The sequence below is a fragment of the Chionomys nivalis genome, chromosome 10 (assembly GCF_950005125.1).
Source record: "Chionomys nivalis chromosome 10, mChiNiv1.1, whole genome shotgun sequence".
NCBI lineage: Eukaryota > Metazoa > Chordata > Mammalia > Rodentia > Cricetidae > Chionomys > Chionomys nivalis.
This window is the reverse complement of record NC_080095.1, coordinates 56,717,358-56,730,201: the sequence shown is the minus strand read 5'-3', so window position 1 is coordinate 56,730,201 and position 12,844 is coordinate 56,717,358. Positions and strand designations below refer to the sequence as shown.

The 12,844-nt window shown below is 34.8% G+C and overlaps 1 protein-coding gene across 1 annotated transcript in view; it reads right to left on the bottom strand.

The window, feature by feature from the left end:
• The window catches only part of Mdga2 (MAM domain containing glycosylphosphatidylinositol anchor 2), a 713,503-nt gene that overhangs the window by 205,140 nt on the left and 495,519 nt on the right, over positions 1 to 12,844 (bottom strand). Inside the window, exon 6 of the mRNA XM_057782716.1 lies at positions 7,848 to 8,117. Coding sequence (XP_057638699.1) covers positions 7,848 to 8,117 — 270 coding nt within the window. The remainder of the gene's footprint in view (positions 1 to 7,847; positions 8,118 to 12,844) is intronic.

Sequence of the window (12,844 nt, the reverse complement as noted above, 5' to 3'; positions counted from 1 at the left end):
TAAAATATTAGAAATAATTGCCATTAAAATTTTATTAAGCATAAAATATGTTCAATTCTATCTGACAAATTTCCAGCTAATGCGTACTAACATTTTGGTCAAGAGTTGGTCATCGTCCTTACATAATTAATGAATATTTAGAGTTGCTCATTTTCTTTTGTGTTTATACTTAACATTTTAAGTGTACAAATACTTTTTGTATCTTTCTCTATGTGATCCCACTGATTCAATTATAAGAAATTATTAATTATTTTTGTGCAATAACTCGCAACATAGCCAGAAAAAAAACATTGTAATGCCAAGTCCCTCACAATGTATTCTTGTTAAGAAAATAATAATCTGTGTATTTCATGTTAGCACTGAAAAAGTCAATAAAATGTTTGGGGTTATTGAAGAAAGAATATGAACGACAAACCCCTGAAACCACAGTAACAAAGCAAACAAAAGCAAAATCCCAAACATGCTCCCATTTAAAGTGGTTGTATATTCCAAAGGTATCTCCCTTTGAAACATTACTGTAGTTTGTTGTTTTAGTAAGTAAAAAGAGAATATGTTCCTAAACTAAACTTGTTGCTAATATGCCTCCAAGGGCTACTTCTTCTACAAAAGTAGAGGAGAGCCCCGAAATGGCTTGGAGACTCCTGGAGTGAAACACATAGAGAGGGCAGGAGAGAGAGAGAAAGAGAGAGAGAGAGAGAGAGAGAGAGAGAGAGAGAGAGAGAGAGAGAGAGAGAGAGAGAGAAACAGAGAGAGAAACAGAGAGAGAAACAGAGAGAGAAACAGAGAGAGAAACAGAGAGAGACACAGAGAGAGGAGACAGAGAGAGATTGACTTCACTCATTTCAAATATTTTAGAGAAAGTAAATTATCGGTGAAAATCTGGCTAAATTTTGAAAGTTACCTTTGTTATGTCAGTGGTCCAAAGCCTGGTTATGATTTTTGGTTTTATTGCTGAAATGAAGCCTGCTTTGAGAAACTGCTTAATAGATCTGTGCTAAATTTTACTTTCTTTAAAATATTAATAATTCTATCTCATAATCTCATATTTTTTTGAAAATTGTGTGTGTGCATGTGTGCAGACATGTGCAGATGTCTGCGGAGGCCAGAACAGGATATCAGATCCTTTGGAGCTGGATTTACAATTGGTTTTGAATCACTTGTCCTGTATGCTGGGACGTGGATTCATGTGCTCTGCAAAAACACCAAGAGTCAATTCATCAGCCCATAACCCAAAAATGTTAATGCCTTTAGTACATGTATTCTATCTGGTACATAGCAGATACATAACCGGTAGAGGTGGTTGTTATTACTTAGAACTGGTGGATTTTAAAGCTAATAGTTTTAGCCATAGAAATTTATAATGATAAGTTTTCCCACCAATAACTATAAAGAGGAATATTTTGAAATGTTTACTGTGTTAATGCATCTTTCAATTATTGCTTCATGATAAATAAGTTTAAAAATAAAATTAAAATTTTGAAGTCAGTTCATCCATGCATATAAACTGGAATTAAGAATATTAACATTTGTTTAAATTTCATTTCATTTTATTCTTATAAAATAGATAATTGTATTAAATTAAATTTTAAAAATGGGGTTTATGATGTTCTCTGATGTTACATTATATTTCTATGCAACTAGTGAAGTGTATATTCAGTCCTCAGTGAGTACATATTGACTTTCTCTGAAAAGGTGAATTGTAACTCAATATTGAAATCATATAATCATGTCACCAAAATAGATTATGATCAACAAAAATGTTGAAACAATTTTGAAATTGAAAGGGGAAAATGTTTTTACATTACTACTTTACAAAGATTCAGGAAATGGATTCATAGAAGATTAAGAGATTAGGAAGAAAGGTAGGCATAATGTGAGTATCGAGGAATCCAGGGAACACGATGTTTTGAAGCGTATAGCTTACGGAGCACCCTGAATTCAGTTGTAGCATTAAAGCCTGTCTGTAAATTATTTGATACTTTGTCCATCAAAGGGCATCTACAGCATTTGCTGCTATCTTAGTCTTGATTTATATTGACAATTCCTTCCAAATGTTATGTGCTTTACAGAGACTTAGCTGCTTTGGAGAAGTGCTTCGATCATGAAGACTCTAAACCTGTCAATGAATGAATCCATTGATGGGATCGTGCTTTGATGAGCTGTTAGGAGATGCGAACCTAGGAGACAGAAATAGCTAGCATGGTGAGTCATTGGGGTTATAGCCTTAAAAGGGTTGCTTTAGCTTTAGTTCTGTCATCTGCCATCCAGGATATGGCTCCATGTATGCTTCTGCCCTGAGGTTATGTTAATTAGAGGCCCACAGAGAGGAGAGTCAAGTGGTCATAGATCCTCTAAAGCTGTCAATCAGAATAAAATTTTTCCTTTAAGGTTTCCTTTGCTGAAGGTTTTTTTTTTCTTTTTTTTTTAATCAGAGCTGATTAAAATATTCCTTTTATAAATACAATCTAGTCAGTACTATCAAGTGAGTTATCTGAGGATTACATCATGAGAACCAGCAATTATCTAAAGACTTTCCAGTCTGCTCCATTCTTAGGTTTGTTCAACTCCTAAAAGTGTCAAACCAGTGACTGATCCTTTCATGACAATGAACCTTTTGAAAATAAATTAGAACAAAATTTCTACTCAAGATCATAGCCCTAAGTTATTATTTTTCTCTTCTTTCTTAAATAACACATAAACCAATTGACTCAGTATAGTCTATCTTGCCAGATTTTGTGGTAAAGTGTCTAGGGGATGATTAGTGTGAAGATTAGTTTAGCAAACCAAGGGAGATATGCTAATGAAAAGAACAACGATTGTATCAGATGGTATCAAATGTGGGAAGATATGGTCATATAATTTTATAATGATAGAGGCAAGGAGAGATTTTGTAGGTCACATTCAAGAATACAAACTCACTGTCAATTTCATCATTTTTAATATTATCATTAGTCTAAATAATAGAATATTCCTGACTCATTTTACCAAAGATTGAAATCCAGAAAATTCTACAAAAAAAGTGTTTTATCAACTTATTAAAAGACATAGAAAATACCTCATTCTTTAGTTTATAGATTGAATATGTGATAAAAAATAGAAGAATGTCAGACAATAGATATAATTAAAGATAGGACAATAAGAACTACTGATATGTAAGCTTTTGCAAAGTTCAAGTTGTCCTGTGAAAGATCTCTCTAGTCTCTGGGTTTGGGAAAAATTGTTCTCCACTGTGCTTGACTCGTTTGATATTGAAAACTATGTTTAGGTGAGGTCTGGTGATAGACTGGCTGCTCAAAAAACAAACCTTAGAAGGAATCATACCTTCATGACTCTAATACTCAGTGGATGGAGATATCACACAGAGACTTACATGGTCTTACAGAATTAATATTAAATGCTTTGATTATATTTTTAGTGCATGTCCCAAAAAATGATTTCATGTAGTGCCACGTTTATTTGGATGCTGCTAAGAAAGAAAGAAAGAGAAGGAATCCTTTGAAATAATGGAATGTTCAAGAATGTTGCATATTAATGGTTTCTTTAAAGAGTCTCATCAGAGTACACAGTTTTCTTTGAATTTTATTGTCATGTATTAATTGGACAAATTATTACACACAGTACATACTTATAATACTTTGGGTCACTTTTACACCTCTCCTTTACCCCTTGCTAGCCCTTCTTTCTTCATCCTCTTTCCTCCTTTCACACCCACAACAAACTTAACAGTTCTCAGTGTACACAGATGTTTATGTGATTGAGAAAAGTATCTCTTGAGACCACTAAGGCTGCATGGGAACAAAGGAAAAGCTTTTTGTAAGGGTAGTCTCTATTAGGAAGGTATGGGAAAGTGGTGGTGGAGAGAGGAGCGGAGAACTGACAAAGGGAAAGAAGAAAAGTTACCCATACTTCATCTTCTTTCTCACTGCCAGTTTCCGGCCCCAAATGGACCTGAACTGCATCCAAGGAAACACAGCTAGAGTTTGATTCTATTTTGGATCCTATATACATTTATGATTTGAAAGTACTGTAGCAATTTAAACATCCCACAATACAGTAAAATATGCTGAGAATATCTTGAATATATTATTTCCATGCTTGTTCAATAGTGTCTTAATCATGACAGAAGTGTGGAAATTTCTAAAACTAGCAAATCACAACAAAAAACTTCAGATGGAAATAACACATTATCTAGTAGGAGTATAGAATGCACTGAGCTCAGCCACCCAGGATAAGATTAGGAATCAACATAATTTTCTGTTCACACTTATCAGGCAACTGCTTCTTGCTTGACTTAGGAAAATATGCCTCAATCACTGTAAACTTTTTAAGGATCATTTGAGAAGCATTTCTGCCTTAGTCATAAATGTTCTATTCAGATTGTAAACCATAAGATTCATTTTCAGTTTGAGCTGGCTATATTTATGGAATGAGACATTGCATACAGAAAACAATATATATAAATCACACATATATTTTACTTTGAAACATTTTCACTTTTAAGAAAATGTCTTGTTCCTGATTTTAGCTGAAATGCTAGAGCAACGGTGACATGAATTTTATGGGAGTAGTCCAACACTTATTTATTGGATTTAAAGTACATTTCATGAGATGGAACATATACCTGTCCCTGGCACTGAGAAAGAGGACAAGAACCTGAGACTAGATTATGAGCATAGGGAAAAACCTAAAACTACTAGTCTGCTAAAGGAATATAGCAACAAAATGTTTCCTAAGGACATGCTATATCTATAAGTAAGAGCTTTGTTCCAGTGCTTCTCATTGAAGCTTCTTCCTGTAGTAAATGAAAATTAACACAGGACCCACAATTGGGCAATGTGTAAAGAATAAAAGATGTTGGAACACTCAATTCTACATACAATGTCTTCATCAATACCCTGTGCTCAAACCTCACTGATCTATGTAGAAAAGGGAGCAGAAGATTCTAAGAGCCAAGGAAACAGTGTCCTCCAGACACAACAGGGCTGATGTGCATATACAGTCTCAGAAACTGTGGCAGCACTCATAGGGACTACACAAGTTTAAGACAGATGGGTCCCAATATGGATAGGCAGAAGTGGACAAGGAGTTCTATGTTTAACCAAGAAAATATGTGCAATTGATACTTCCTGGCAAAAGGAAACAAGAGAGTGTCACTGAGTGTTTAGACTATACTCCAGCGCATCCCCATGTTCAGAAGTAGTTGGCCAGCACAAAATAAACTCAATATTAATTAATTAACTAATTAATTAATTTTGGAGTTGTAGGCATTTGTTTTTAAGTTTTGCTTGTTAGCATTTTTATTTTGTCTTATTGGTTTTGGTGTTTTTATTTTATTTTTTGTGATGGAAGTCATGAAGTTGGATCAATTGGAAGGTGGGGAGGAAGTGGGAAGAGTTGGATAAGGGGATAAATATAATCAAAATATTCTCTATGAAATAATTTAAATAAAAACTAAAAAGATTAAACCTAGAATTCAGAAATGTGTCTGAAGTTTTGTTCCTCTTTGAACTCTATATACTCTTCTGTGTGTAGACACTCACAGGTTGAAATGCTGGTTTTAAGAACAATATATCCTTGATATCCCTACAGATTCCCAGTTAGTGAGAGACAATCACAAGAGGAGGTAAGAATTCTGTACTTTGCCTCTTCTATGATACAGGGAAACTGAGACCCTATGGAGTTATACACATTCAAAAGTCTAAAGAATAACTTATTAAAAACAATAGAAAGAGAAAATCTTTTTCTTTAAGCTTACTTTCTTGCCATTGGATAGAAGACAGATTCCTGGAATTAGTATAGTATTCTCTCCAGATTAACATAGTGTCCATTAGACTATTATTATAAACAGTAAGATTACATACAACCTCAATTTGCTGATTATTTGAATGTCATCAGTACTGAGAAGTCCCACTGGTAAGATAGTATGATAATGCAAATATACATTCCAGAAAAGTTAAATAAGAACAAAGAAATTGTGTATCAGATAAATAATTGTTAAGGCTTTACTTAGTTCATGTTACTTAGGTAAGAGTTGGGAGATTTCCTTTGTAATGATGACAAGGAGAGGCAAGAAATGGGTAGGGTGCATTGCTGCAAATTTCCTCTTTCCTTGAGGATGCCTGAAAAACAATGACGTTTTGTCTGCCCGTGGATTCAGTGTTATAAATGACTGTACTCTGTAAACTAGATTGAACTCATCACTTTTTCTCAAGTGAACTTGTTTCTTTGATAAAACAATATAATAAGGTATTCACTATTGGATCTGTGACACTTCAGGCTAAGTGTTACAATGTTTTCATGTCAATCTGACAGCATGATTTGACAGACTATTTTACATCTCCTTGACAATATAGGCCTTTTAAAAACAAACACAAACAAACAGACAGAAAATAAATGCTGTTGACGGCATACGCCGCCCCCCTCTGCTCCCATTTCTTTCATTTTTAAACACTTGGTGTATGATGGATGATAGATTCTGGCTGCTCAATATGACAAACCCTAGAGGAAAAAAAAGGAGAGGACAGGAGGATAGGTGGGTGGTGGGTGGGGAAACTGTGTGGTATGTAAAATAAATGGGAAAAATGTTATTTAAATTTAAAAAAAAAAGAATCTCACTTTGATAGTTCTAATAACCAACTCAGGATTATTGGGTCTAGCCATTTTAATCCCCTGAAGATGCATTATGGTAGTTTTATCAGTACTATTTCATTTTATCATGATGCATGAAGTAATGGGTTTAACCCCTCACAGTTACAGACTATATATACTATGGCTAACAATTCTACAGCGGAGGCCAAAAACCACAGTGTTTTTTGTTTACACTATAGTAATTTACATTTTCTTAAAAGTATAATTTTGTCAAGGAGTGTCTTTCTATCACTTTGTACATTGACATGATGAATTGGGATCACTAAAATCACTAAAACAATCCGCAAAAATACCACACATTAATGACAATGGAGCTAATTAGGCTTCACTCACAGAATAATCTGTTGTGTGCAAAGGACCTCTCCTTGCTCCTGTGATGTCTCATTGTTCATCTCCATCCCTATCCACTCCCATGTTAAGTGACTACGACACAAAGAACATAACTTCTCTTTGAAGTTCTTCTTAACTCCTTCATCTCTTCCAATAGTGGGGCTATATACACCATCAACAGATTAGCTGGTAGCCATCACAGCAATCTCCCTGTTGCTGCCAATTTATGAGCTCATACATATTTTTCTCTAGTCCCTCAAATAAGCTTTTCTTTTTTTTTTTTTTTGACTTTTTCAAGTCTTTGTTTCAATGAGGTCTTTTGACACCTTACTCAAATGAGTATGAATGTCTTTATATATTTACTAATGAACTCAATGGAAAAGAACTTGATATTTTTATATCTACTTTTATACTTTCCAAACCACATCATGCAATTATCATTGTATTTTATATTTTATATTTATTTTATATTCAGTATATGTAAGTAGAATCTTTTAAGTGTAAGAACACATATAACTCTCTATATATCAAAATGTAAAGCCTTCACATAAATGAGGTTCTGTAAATATTGATAAATCATAAAGTTAACAAAATTATTAAATGTCTAAACTGACATATGCTCTATAACATATATAATTATGTTTTACTTATATAAGTACAAGTCAACACGTCACTGTAAGTATGTTGTAAATTTCTTTCATGCAAATAAGGTTTCATTAGGATTTAAGATTTTTCAGATTCTAGATATGATTACATATTATCCAATTTTTGTAAACATTTTCTCAATAACTGGCATACAAAGTCAATATCTGAGAAAATACTTTTAAATTAAACATGGAAATATTTATTTTCTCTTCAGACCAACTTACCTCTCACAATGATGTTGGTGGATTTTTTTGCAGGATTTCCCACATTATTATTGGCAATGCAGCTATAAGTACCAGCATCATCTGAGGTGATGGCAGGTATGGTAAGCGTCCCTCCATTCAAAACAATCTTTTCAGGTAGAGTCCCAAAGGATCTGACCCAGGTGAGAGAGGGCGTGGGCTCTCCTCCTGTCGTAACACACACTAATGTTATGGCCTCTCCAGGATTTACAACTATAGGATCATCCACCAAAAGCTTAATTGACGGGGATGCTAAAAGACACAAACAGAAGACATGCATACATTTAGTGAGAGATGCTGCAACTGGGAGTCAACAACAGGGCTATATATACTTAAATGTCTGAACAGTTAAAATTAAACTTTGTTCTTTTTTTTTTTTTTTTATTAAAAATACAAGGTACTACTCAAACTCGAGCCGGGTTTAATACTTCTGTACCTCGCTTAGGCAGTATAAATGTACGGAACATCATGAAATGTTTTGCACTTGATGTGATATTTTGAAGCTACTCCCTCAGAATTGAAATATTACCTCATGAAAAATCTCCAGACTTAGGATATTATTAATCAAACCCATCAGGTTCAGAAAACTCATGAAACTCCTAAGAATTTTGGAGCTTCTCCAGAAGCTTCACAAGGTTCCTCTCCAGTCTCTGGTAGGAGAGGACACTCTTTATTTTCACTGCCTGGAATCTGCGCACAAGGTTCCATGAAGTCAGCCTTTACTCGTGACCCCCAACCCTGGGTGTGGCTCTCAGGAGCGTAGCTGTTTTCACGTCACCTGTGCCCCCTTCAGGCACTCCAGAAAATTCATGGTTTCTTAGCTAGACTTGAATAACTTCTATGAGCTGTTGTCAATGCTCTAATTGGTTCAGGCCACCCCTTGGAAAGGTCACACAAGAATATGCAAATATTCATTTCCCAGAATTATTGCTCTATCAGGAGGAAAACAAAAGTGATGGAAGTTGCCAAGCGCAGCATCCATTTCTCCTCAGCGACAAGCTACTTTTTCTCTCTATCATTTGTAGTTGTTCAGTCCTTGTGTTTTCATGGCATAGATGGCTGATTTTTTTCACTTTGGGATTAATCAGGAATGGGATGATTGATTTTTCAACCTGAATTTAAGCAAGCGATAGAGAGCATAAATCCTCACAGTCTTTACACACAGCAAGCCCTGACTGCACTTCTTCGGGTGCCAATTCAAGTCTGTGTTCATATGGAGTCAAAATATGTGCCTAAGGTGGTGCCCTGAGTCAGGACGGTTTAGGTAGCAAGTTCTCACAAGCAAAGGTTTAACATTGAGAAAGAAACAGCCACAAATGTCCCAGCAGAAATCCCGAGGCTACTTCTTTTATGGTTAAATCTTAAAATTCTCACAGTAAAAAATAAGTCTTCTGATTTTCTAGGTTAAAAGTAGAAAGATAAACTCTCACTAAATTACAAAACAATCACCTTTTCACCAAACAGTGAAATTAGAAGCTATATATAGAACATAAAATATGACATTCAGACAGGGTATATTCTACTTACAGTACAGAATAAGTATACAAAACGCTTTCATAAATAGAAGTAGGGAACATATATTTTATTGATGTTCAATTTCATATGTTCAGAAATATTTTATGACAAAATGAAACCTATATCATATGTAATTTATACATATATATTTATATAGAGATACTTAAATTGTTCAATGTTATTTAAAAAATTATTAAGCTCAGTTTAGAAATGCAGTTTAGAATTAAAACTTGTTAACTTGTAGGTTTAGTCAAATAAAAGAAAACAAGCTGAGCAGTGGTGGTGCACATCTTTAGTCTCAGCGCTTCGGAGGCAGAAGCAGGCAGATCTCTGTGAGTTCAAGGCCAGGTAGGTCTACAAGAGCTAGTTCTAGGACAGGCTCCAAAGTTACAAAGAAACCCTGACTCAAAAAAACAAACAAAACCAAACAAAAATAACAAAAAGAAACAAAAGAAAAGAAAAAGAAAGCAAAAATAGGGCAATAATTCCATACTAAATATTCATGAGAGAAACAGGGAGTCTATATGGCATTTTCAAACATCCTTGTTGTCTCCTGGTTCTTCTAACATCATTAAAATAGCACGGGAATTTTCAAAATGTCACAACATCAGCTCCTCTGATGTTCTGACATTAAAGTATAAAGATTTATTATTAAAAAGATGCTAGGAAATACATATGGTAAAGGTGATATGCAAAACTCACCACAGTAGGGGAGAAAACAAAATGTATCAAAGAATTATTAAATATTAAACTAATGAATGGAAGATGTCACTAATTAAATCTTCTAAAATATGCATTGTACTTAATTATTAATGTATTACTGTCAAGAGGCAAAATGAATACTTAAATAGCACAAACCTATAATGTTTAGTTATAATAAAATTATTATATAAATCCTAATATATAATACTAACAATGTTTAATGTGTTATACATGAATTTAAGTTAAGCTAAAAGTAACCAAGTCAAAGTTTACTAAGGTATATTAGGACCACAGAAACACTGAATTCACATTAAATAAAAAATATTTGTTTATATGAAGGCTTATAGGAGGGCGAACAGTTTTGTAGCCTTAATATTATTCAAATGTATTTGTTAAATAAATCTCGAGAAAATTACAGGGTGGAACTTTTGACATATGTGCATTAGCATGTAACATTTAGTGAACTATCTTTTACAATTATAATGTCTTATTTAAGAATTGCATGTGGTTCTTAGAGCATAAATGGAATCATGTTAAAATGAGGGGTAGCTTACCGTAGCATAGAAATCATTTAATATAGGAAACTCAATGTTTTAAAGAATTTAGATAGAATGGGTTGTTTGTTAATTAGGGGTTGTATACAAACATTCTGAAGGAAGTTCTGCCTTTCATAATTTATTTCAGTTTGACAGGACCTGACTATTTAATCCAGGAATTAACTATCTCACTATGCAACCAAATGGACATTAAATTTGCCATTTTGGGAGTCTTTTGCTCCTGAGGTCTGGGATTTCAGGCATTATCACTATACCTGACTTCAGTTTCAAAAGTCACATGCTAATATGTAATGGTGTGTGTGTGTGTGTGTGTACATCTGTATTTTGTAGGTCAGTGTAGCGTGTGTGGACAAAGGCACCAATAAGAAGCCCAAAGGATAACTTGAGGGGGTTATTTCTCTCCTTTCACCATGTGGTGCCTGAGGATTGAACTCAGGTGGTCAGGTGGGTGGCAAGAGCTTTTCCTTGCTGAACCATGCCTAGCGCTGGTATTTCATTACTTCATGCTTTCATGTCACTTTTGTGGCTGAAGCCTGCATGGCTTTAGGGATGGCTCTAACTAGAGCAATGAGGAATGAAGAACCTGGAGACAAACACAGAAGAGTTGGACTGAATGAGCTGTGCGCTCTGATGGAGATGTACTGATGGCAGCCAGGAACCCCAATGGGTTTATTACACATAGCGTGAAAGAAGAGAAAGCCAGACTGTCATCCAGGAAGAGAAAATTATGATTGATAGTTTCTGCATACAATGGTTTCTTGATCAATACCCATACTTAGACCAGGGAAAGGCTTTGTGATTCTGCTGAGCCAGACCTGGGAAAGGATTTTCCGCCCAACGGATCTGTCACCGAGGTCCTTGGCATGGCTGTGTTTATCTTAACAGTACACATTCAGTCTAAACTTCATTAGCTCTCCACACATCGCATGCACTTCCCAAGTTACAAATGAAACATTTCAACCATAATTCAGTCCTACCGTTGACTTTTCTGGAGTATGGCATGATAGTTACACAGAGACCTGACTGTGAACTTGGGCAAGTTCTTTCACTTGCGAATGCCTCTTTTCTGGCATTGTTAAAGCAGAGGACAAAACTATTTTTTGACTGAGAGTATAAATATGACATCCTTACTTTAATACCTACTACACAAGATTCACTGAGAAGTGTTTTATAGTGTCATTCATTCAATTTCCATCTCATAGGTTTAGTTGTAGCTTGACACATAGTGTGGGTGCTAAAAGACAAAATGTCTATAAGCAATGATTGCTTTGACGACATGTGGAAGGGGTATTTTAAGATCTGTTGGAATTTTTGAAGGTCCTGTACCATAGCACACAAAACATCAAAAGTCATTCATTTTGAGATACATGAGCCTGTATCAATCTCATTTTACAATACTATTATTAGAGAATTAAACTTACTGTATTTCAAAATTTGTTTTCATTTGACTGTAAGAGCTCAGATATATTTTATGCTTATCTTGCAGGCATGTGCTGTTATTCAGCACTTTCCTGTACGTAATTCTGCCCTTCAGCCCTTGAGGTCATGCATCATGAGGTTTCTCCTGTGATATCAGTATGGATATGAATATCCAGGAAGCGAAGACAGATAAAGCCCACTGAATTAAACCATGAACCTAACTGAGTGTGAGGTATAAATTACCACCTGTATTGATGAGGTAACCACTAAAACACACATCTGTAGCTAGGCATGGAGACAGAGACTTGTAATTCTAGCATTTCAGTGGTAGAAGTAGGATAACCAAGAATTTGAGGTCATTTTCAGATAAACAGAGAGTTGGAGGTAAGACTGGACTACTGTAAACCTTATCTCAAAGCAGGCAAACCAACAAACAAAATAAACTATGCCCTCATTTATAAACCAGGGCCATATATTTCATTTCTTCCTCTTAGTATGTGAGACAGATTACTTTGCCTCATTTTAAAGCAATTAATAAACACAACATTGGAGGCAGAGCAAGAGAAAAACCAAACAGGACAACATGGAATTATTCTTTGAGATGATAACAGAAGTGGGAGGTGGAAGTTATTGTAAAGAAAAGAAACTTGACACAGAAAGGCATAAGGTATATTCTCACTGATGGGGAAGTGAAGAATTGATTTAATAGAATAAAAAGTCAACCAGTGGTCATTGAAGTCTAGAAAAGGTGTAGCAGACGGAGGGGAGTTGAATGAAATCTTAACC